The 8651-nt window shown below is 42.8% G+C and overlaps 2 protein-coding genes across 4 annotated transcripts; both read left to right on the forward strand.

The window, feature by feature from the left end:
- The first annotated feature begins 267 nt into the window (after positions 1 to 267).
- On the forward strand, positions 268 to 4027 carry icmt (isoprenylcysteine carboxyl methyltransferase). 2 transcript variants are annotated; one of them, XM_026332177.1, is made up of 6 exons: positions 268 to 341; positions 481 to 527; positions 1287 to 1375; positions 1597 to 1766; positions 2271 to 2488; positions 2579 to 4027. In XM_026332177.1, coding segments are annotated over exons 1-6 (705 nt in total). In that variant the 5' UTR covers positions 268 to 340; the 3' UTR covers positions 2759 to 4027. The 2 variants fall into 2 exon arrangements, with proteins under 2 accessions (XP_026187962.1, XP_026187961.1); XM_026332176.1 differs by having other exon boundaries at positions 300 to 527.
- Positions 4028 to 5449: 1422 nt separating this feature from the next.
- Positions 5450 to 8334, forward strand: LOC113145451 (60S ribosomal protein L22). 2 transcript variants are annotated; one of them, XM_026332191.1, is made up of 4 exons: positions 5450 to 5500; positions 6060 to 6167; positions 6296 to 6420; positions 8134 to 8334. In XM_026332191.1, the coding sequence occupies exons 1-4, from the start codon at positions 5489 to 5491 to the stop codon at positions 8276 to 8278; spliced, it is 390 nt and encodes a 129-aa protein (XP_026187976.1). In that variant the 5' UTR covers positions 5450 to 5488; the 3' UTR covers positions 8279 to 8334. The 2 variants fall into 2 exon arrangements, with proteins under 2 accessions (XP_026187976.1, XP_026187975.1); XM_026332190.1 differs by having other exon boundaries at positions 5451 to 5500; positions 6057 to 6167.
- The last annotated feature ends 317 nt before the right edge of the window (positions 8335 to 8651 follow it).

Genomic DNA, 8651 nt, shown 5'->3' on the forward strand with positions numbered 1-8651 from the left:
CTTCTCGCCTGCTCATTAGAGCAGCCTCTTCATGGGGCAGTAAGGACGTTTAGTTCACAGGGTTTGTGAAAATATGTTGTTTTTTTTAAATCATCTAATGAGAATTGACTCTTGGAACAGCTAAAAACCTACAACCTTGTTGTATTTGTTCTGTAAGTTTATCAGTGTCTTTCTTTTTGTAAAAATTTACTATGAGCAGTAACATGTAACGAGTTAAATGGAGTAAATTAAAATATTATATTACTAATTGACTTCCTGCAGTTGTCATCCAGATATCGCGAGAGTTTCTTGAGCGCAGTACTTCCAACATGGCAGGCAGTAAGTTGGTGTTAGAAGGAAGAGTAAGTATAAAAGGCTTTATTTTGGGGCTCAGCGTGGTTGTAATTCCGTTGATCAGAACCTGGTGTGGACATCTTGACTGGGTCTTTGACTATCTGACGGAAACGCCCGGTAAAATAGCGATTTGTATCCACGTTGCAGTGATTAACGGCCTCGTGCTAATCGTCTACAGAGGACCTCTATACAAGGTAAGCCCTGCCATCAGGAGCCAGACTTAATTCATTTTTCTGTCGTTTTAAGTGAATGAAACCTTTGTTTCAGCCGGTCCCACAGTGTTTCTTCCGCCAAATGCTAATGCTGAACTTACTCTGCCATGTAAACTTTAATGTTGGCAAGTTAACCTCCCAGCTAGCTAACACTGGCTGCCGGTTTGGTTAATCTGATTAGCTAAGGAGGATAGACATCATGTACTCTGATGAATCACCTGAGCCAGGTAAAGCTGCAGTAGCTTATCCACCATTTGGTACGACTGTTTTTATTTTATGAATACTTATGAAGAAGCAGGAAGGGCGCTGACACAAAACCTCATCCAGAAATGTTGTCATTTTGTGTTGTATTGTGTAACGTCCAGTCAGGTTTGCTTCTATGACATGATTTAAGGTTTGTCACGAGTAAATCGGCTCCTGCTAATAATTCGGCGTATTTCACCAAATGAAATAATCATTAGTACAATGGCTATAATCAAGCTAAGCTGTTTTTTCTTGATGGTTATGATGATGATGATGACGATGATGATGATGGGAAAGAGCAACTGAGTTTAAGAATGTGACGTTATTCTACTGACATATAATAGCTGTGTATTTCATCAGCAGATATTACATATGTTAAACACCTGATTGTAAAGGCTGGTGCACTGAAACTTGCTGCTGATCTGATGTAGCTCTGCAGCTAGCTGGGTTTGTGTTGGTAACAGCTGTTGTTTACCTGAGCTTTCTACCTTGTTCCAGGTTGCGGTGAGAGCCTGCTTCCTGGGAGTTACCTTTGGCTGTGGTTTGATCATAAGCTTCTCTGACACCACTTGGACACATTTCGGCTGGTATGTAGATCTGAGCAGGATCAGTTTAATAATTTTAAATAACACCACACCACTGTGTTTAGCCTTCCTACCATGGCTTTATAAGTAATACCCACAGCATAATATGCCCATGTGAGTTTGTATTCTGCAGAGTCACACATTCAACCAGGAGGCGGTCTGTATTTTGACAGCACGCTGTGTGTTTTTGTAGTTGATTATGTAGTAATTGTGTCTCTGTGCAGGTACTTGTGCTCGCTGTCGTTCTTCCATTACTCGGAGTACCTGGTGACAGCCATCATCAACCCTCGCAGCCTGTCGCTGGACTCATTCCTGCTCAACCACAGCGTGGAGTACACGCTGGCAGCTGTCTCCTCATGGCTGGAGTTCACTGTGGAGAAGCTCACAATTCCAGGTTGATCTGATGTTCCTCCACTCAGGCCTGTTGTGCATTTTGTTGATAGTACAATACGGGTTTTCCTGTTACTGTTCAGTCCGATGATGTCGGTGTGACTGTTTGCTTATGTTGAGAGTAAGAAAAGTTTGGGCTTAAATATATAATCAGATATGAATTCAGGATTACACCCAATAATGGAACTCCTCAATGCGTTTACCCTAAAATGCAGACGCACACAGTAAGAGAAGTGTCTATGCAGTATTTGGAGTCTCCTTTTAAGAGTTTTTGAATATTGTTGTGGGGGGAAAAAATTTATTTGATGCCAATTATGATTCACACTGAGGGAAATTTAGTGAGAGTTCAGAAAAAGCAGCCTGAGAAGTAGAAAAGAAAATGTTCAGCCTCATTCTTCTTGACTTATTTAGATGCTTCCCTGTTTGTGGGTCAGTTACTTCTTCAGAGTGAATATAGTTTGATCATCACATATCTCATGCTGTTTTATCAACCTGCCCTCTCTGTCAGAGCTTAAGCACCTGAACTGGTTAAGCTTCGTGGGTCTGTTCATGGTGCTGTGTGGTGAGGGCCTGCGCAAGGCGGCCATGTTGACTGCCGGCTCCAACTTCAACCACATCGTCCAGAATGAGAAGGCCCATAGCCACGTGCTGGTCACCAGCGGGGTCTACTCCTACTTCAGACACCCATCCTACGTGGGCTGGTTCTACTGGAGCATAGGAACACAGGTGTCTGTTGAGATTATTTCTGTGAATCCAGTTTTATAGCTTTCTGTTGTTTCTGTCAGACATGCTGACTAACACTGCTGACTGTTGCAGGTCATGTTGTGTAACCCGGTGTGTATTCTGGGATACACGATAGCCAGCTGGCGGTTCTTCCGGGAGCGGATTGAGGAGGAGGAGCTGTCTCTCATCCATTTCTTTGCCGAGGACTATGTGGAGTACAAGAAGAAGGTTCCCACCGGGCTACCCTTCATCTCTGGCATTCGTGTCAACTAGTCCCAGGTGCCAGATGCTGAACATGAAAGACTTCACTCTCTAGAGCAGGTCAGAGCTGTTGGGGGTGTGGCAGCTGCTATGGTGGCTGCCCTCCGGAGGAGAACCCTGTAGCTCCCAGACAGAGACACACTGGCAGCTGGGACAGCCACAGGCAGCTGGGCTGCTGTTTTTCTACCAACCTCCAAAACCCTGTTAAAGACCAGACAACCTCTGCTATACCACATATATTCCAATAACAGCCAGTCCATCTGTTTCAGTTCAGTTTCTGTTTGCGGGTACCATGCTGAGTGTTTTCACTGATGAACTGTAATGTTGAAGAATGGTGTGTGTGCACACACTGGGCCCTGTGGGTCCTAATATCAGGAGAGTCAAGGCCATTCTCTGCTGCTGGAATGACAGATGTTTGGTAGAAATTTCACCAGGTTCAGTATTTTATTAGTATTTAACAACTTTCTACTACTGTCCTGAAATTAGTCAAAATTCACTATTCCTAAATTTTGTCCTTCCTTAACTGAATAAATGCTTTAAGGACCCCCCCCCCCCCCCCCCTCGTAATGGAACTCTTCAGATGTTATCCCTGGTCCTGAGGCTCGCTGGGTCAGAATGGGTGTGTTGACATGCGCTGCAGCAGATCAGTTTCTTCTCTCAACTTATTCTGGTACTTCAGATTTTAAAGCTGCAATATGAAAGATCTGGAAATCAACAGTCAGTTACGCTCCACCCTCAGTGTGTTGCTGACTCAGCTAATATGTGTCAGTCTGACATCTGAGCAGCTGTGGAAATCACATATTCACTATTCTACAAAAGTGCTGCTTTGTTAGTTCCAGCTAAATGTTTCTCTCCTCTCATCCAGCCACTCCAGTACTTTCAATTGCCTGACGTCTGCTGGTTAGAAACATGGTTTTCATTTTCCCCTGGCAGAGGAATCGGGTTTCTCTGAGCCTCTGCCCCGATTTCAGAAATCAGGTTCCTTGTTTACATGATGGTTCAGAATCACCTGAGTGGAGAACAGGCTGACAGTTACTGCAGTACATGTAAACACTGTCACTGATGTTCAGAGTAATAATGTTCTTTGTGCAGTGGTGGAAGAAGTACTCAGATCTTTTCACTTAAGTAACAGTAGCACTACCACACTGTGAGAATACTCCACAAAGGTGTAATCAGCATAAATATTCCTTTAACTCATTGTCAGTGTTTTTACTGTTAAATACTCTGTTTGTGCGTCTTAAAATTAAAATTGTGCTAAGAGCATCCTCTTCTCTAAGATCATCATGTGTATGTGATGGAGTTTTTTTTTTAAATCTTTAACTTAAGAAATGGGAGAATTTCTTCAGTGTTAAAGGAACAGTCAGTTTATTGAAACACTTCAAACTCACTGGGCAGGAAAGAGTTGAACAACGGTGATAACTGTTAATGTCTTTGTGAAATCTACAGTAGAAATCAAAAGAGGAAATACTCAAGTACAACACAAGTACCTCACATGTACTGAGTTACTTTCCACCACTGCTTTATTGAGTCTATAGTTTTAGTCGGACGCATGAAAGTTTTCACTACTGCAGAAAACTCTACTGCTGCTTCTCCAGCTCAGCTCTTCTGTCCTTGCCGCTCTCTGCCACAACTCCCGAATGTACAGCTCAACACTCAAAGTCCAAAATATTCAGCAAGATGGCAATTCCATATGTTTTCAAGGTGAAAACACCCACTGCATATAATATAAGAGAGTAGTATTACATTTATCCTCCAGATACTAAATGAACTTTGAGTGAATGAAATGTGTGAAGAAAGTGTAGGTTTGTTATGGGTGAGGAAGCTCTGTCAGTTCCAGGCGACTGAATAAAAAGCCCGATTTACGTTGACCCCCCCCACGTTTCTGCTGGCTCTCTGTGTTAGAAGCCAGAATAATGACGGAGGTGGATCTCGGAGACGACGTTGGGCTCAAAGTGCTGTCGGCTGCTCCTCAAACCCTCAGCTCGGCCTCGTGGTTGTGTGTGTGAACATTTGTACATGTATGAAAATGAATCTTTGTTTTGTTTATCTGAATGTTTTAAGAATACACCATGTGTTGTCCTACTGGTTTGGCTCATTTCCAAACAAATCACAAACATCACCTTAAAAATAATTATTTCCCTAGTTGCAATAGAACTTTGTATTTAAAGAGATGATTTGCTGTGAATGTAGCAGAACTAAGCAGGTGTTATGGAGAAAAGCAAAAAAAAAAAAAAATCACCTGTTTGCACATAGTAATGGAATAAAATATTAGAGAATGATTGAGATTTTATTTAAGCATCTTGCTGTTTGTTCCAGCTGTGGTTCCAGCTGCATGTCGTCCCTTTTCTCTCTCTCTCCAGCAGAGGAAACCGACAACCCCAACGGTGTTCACCAGGAAAACGGCTAAACCCAAAGTCATTTTTATCCACACCTGGATTTAAGGCAGGTTTGTTTTGTTTTGGTAGATTTTATGGGTGTCTGTCAAACAATGCACTGACTGACATTCCTCAAACATTAAAATATCAATAATAAAGTTTAACGCTGTTGTGTGTTATTTGAGATGTGACAGTCATGAATTCAGGAGCACATAGTATTATGAATACATGCAGGAGCTGTGGAAATTCTGATTGTTACATCGACTTAATCGATCTCAGATGTACCGACTCTATCGATAATTCGCCGTTTGATTAGCACAAGGCGCATGCGCACGACCTACTCTTTCTTTCTGCTAGCTTCTCCGCCATGGCGCCTATTGTAAGTAAATCGCGTGCTAATAAAGGCACCAAAATAAAGAATTTTCTCGCGTGAAAATCAGAAATAACGGGCGGGGTGAAGTGACATTTATGTTCTGACAGTTGTGGTGAGAATGTAGAGGTTGGGTTCAGCTTCGAAGTGTTTTTACCTGTGTTACAGCGGGAGCCGAGTTTTTTCCTGTGGCCTGTGGCTACCCCTGAGCTAAAGCTAATGCTAAGGCTAATGTTAACGCTAGCTAAAAAGCGTCGGTGCGAACACCACGTTGTTAGCCCGCGATCAGGTGCCTGACAGCGGGTTCACAGCTCGCACGGATCACGTAGTCGTTGTTATAATGTAAACAACGCAGCGTCGCTGCAGCGGTCGGGGTTTACTGGCGTTACTGGGCATTTAATGAATACGAAGTTAGATACGGCTGCTGTGTTCAACCTGTGTGTGTGTGTGTGTGTGTGAGAGTGAGAGTGAAAGAGAGAGAGAGAGAGAGACCAACTGTACAAAGCTCACGGTTCTGGTGTTTCAGCTTCTGTCCACTTATAAACCTAGTTCTGTGTTTTGTCAGCAGAAGAAGCAGAACCCCGGTAAAGGCGGTAAGAAGAAGAAGCAGGTCCTGAAATTTACACTGGACTGCACCCACCCTGTGGAAGATGGCATCATGGACGCTGCCAACTTTGTAAGTCCAACCAAGTGACACACGTCACTGTGTTTCAGTGCCACAAACTGCGCATTTTCAGCCTGAGTTTTGAGAACAGTGTACACATGGCTGTCAGCTGGATGTGTGTGTGTGCGTGTTGTTTCCAGGAGCAGTTTCTCCAGGAGAGAATCAAGGTGAACGGGAAAGCCGGAAACCTGGGTGGTGGTGTGGTCTCCATCGAGAGGAGCAAGAGCAAGATCACAGTGTCCTCTGAGGTGCCCTTCTCCAAAAGGTAAGAAGCAGTGTCTTTATGTGTGCTGTGTGTAAGGTGCCCTGCTCTGTGGACTAAGGGGTACTTGCGATTTGAAACTCACAAAGCTCTGAGACCTGTTTCCTTCAGGAGTCCAGAGCTCAGCTGCTGAGATTCTTGCTTTTAACCTGTCATCTAGTGCACAGCATGGCTACTTCCATGTCTCCAGTCCTGGAAAATAATTTTGACAATCTTGTATTCTCCCGTTACCGAGAGGAACAGTCAGATGTGTTGCTGTACATGCAGGGACAAGATGAGTTTGTTGACAGGGTTGAAATGCTCTGAAGTCCCAGGGTTTTGAATGCACCCTTGAGGTTGGTGAGGATGGTGTGTTCCTGCTGAAAATCCAAAGCCCAGATAAAATCACAGTTGACGTGTCACCTGACAAGCAAGTGACAAACAAATGTTGGTACTTGTAAACACATTAGCCCTCTAAACAACAATGTAGTTTGTTGGCCTGCTGGTTGAAATTTGGTTTGGATGACATGTTCATAGGAAGTGTGTGTATGTACATGTACGTACATGTTTCTGTGGTTGTGTAGACAATCTGTGAGGACATTTTGTCTGGTCCTCAAAACTGATTATTTGAGAGTTAAGACTTGGTTTTAGGGTTAGAATGAGGTTTAGATTGGGTTAGGTAGACAATAAATATAAGTGATGTCTTTAAATTTATTGCGGCTTACTGGTTTTCTAATCAGTAACTTATATTAGTGCATCTGGCAGTGTTTCTGTGTTGGTTCTACTCTGAATCATTTCATGGTGTTATTTTTACATAATATAATAAAATATTTCATATTTGTAAACAGATGTGACATTGGACACTGCACAGCCTTACAGTGCACACTATAGATCAGTATTACAATTAAGTAGAAAAAATGTAAATGAGCAAAATCTGATTTTCCAACTGTCCCATGCTCTGACCCCCCCGCGCGCCCCGTTGATTACCTGGACCAGGTGTGTTCAGCCAATCAGAAGCGGGTGGTATCATCACGGTGGAAGGTTAGGGAAGACAAGGTGAATTGGTGGCAGTGGGTAGGGCAGGGATGGTTGGAAAACAAACAGGACAGTGGCCCCTGAGGACCAGGGTTTGCCATGATGACTTCATGATGCTGAGGTCAGGGCTCGGTGGGGGCCACACTCTCTGCTGTAGGATGAATGAATCTGCTTTGTCTATGACCTGGAACTGTGTGATATATATGCAGTTATAGGATTGTTCAGTTGGTTCAGATTCTGTAAAAGTGATAAAACAGATATCTAAGTAGTCAGTTAACAGAAAAGTAATGGATGAGTGTTTGCTGCCAGAGTCTCAGGTTTTCTGCTTTGTCATAGTAAACTGAGTCTGATTTTTACTCTGTTGTTTAGACATAAGACACACATTGTCTCATTGGATTCTGCAAATGTGTGATGGCCATTTCTCATCATTTTAGGCAACTCTGTAAATTAAATGATTAACAATTTTTTTTCCATCCACTGAGTTGCAGGTGAAAGCAAAAACAAAACTATAACCTTTGAAAATCCAGTGTTTGCCAGGATTTCGTTGTAGTTGTGGTTTCGTTTTGTTGTGGGTGTAAACTGTGCCCCCAGTGTGGTTGAAATGATGTGAAATATCAGAACAAACTTCAGGCTCTGGATTGATGTTTTAACTTGTGATTCCTGGTCTTGATTGTGACGCGGTGTGCGGCTCCTGTTTTGCAGATACCTGAAGTATCTGACCAAGAAGTACCTGAAGAAGAACAATCTTCGTGACTGGCTGCGTGTCGTGGCCAACACCAAGGAGAGCTACGAGCTGCGCTACTTCCAGATCAACCAGGATGAAGAGGAGGAAGAGGATGAAGATTAAATTGACAACTCATTTGATTTTGTACATTTAAATAAAAAGTTGTTTACAATAGAGAAGCCTGTCGCAGGTGTTTTCTGTCACTGACATGGACCCAGACTTTACAGCGAGGTTAGGATTTTTGTGTCGAAGACAGGATGCACATATCACATCTCTACAGTGAACAGAACTTTTATGCAAGTTTTTTAAGTAAAACTGCAGCATTGATGCACTGAACATGTAGAAGAGTCTATAGTATTTTTATGCACTGCAAAATTCATGTTTGCAGTAGTGTCACCTTCACTGGAATGAAGTGTAAATCTTTAGCTTCACTGTTTTTGGGGATTAATCATGGCTCAGGGTATTCATTGTTTTTAAAGAAACATCTAATGTGGCT

The sequence above is a fragment of the Mastacembelus armatus genome, chromosome 7, assembly GCF_900324485.2.
Source record: "Mastacembelus armatus chromosome 7, fMasArm1.2, whole genome shotgun sequence".
Taxonomy (NCBI): Eukaryota; Metazoa; Chordata; class Actinopteri; order Synbranchiformes; family Mastacembelidae; genus Mastacembelus; species Mastacembelus armatus.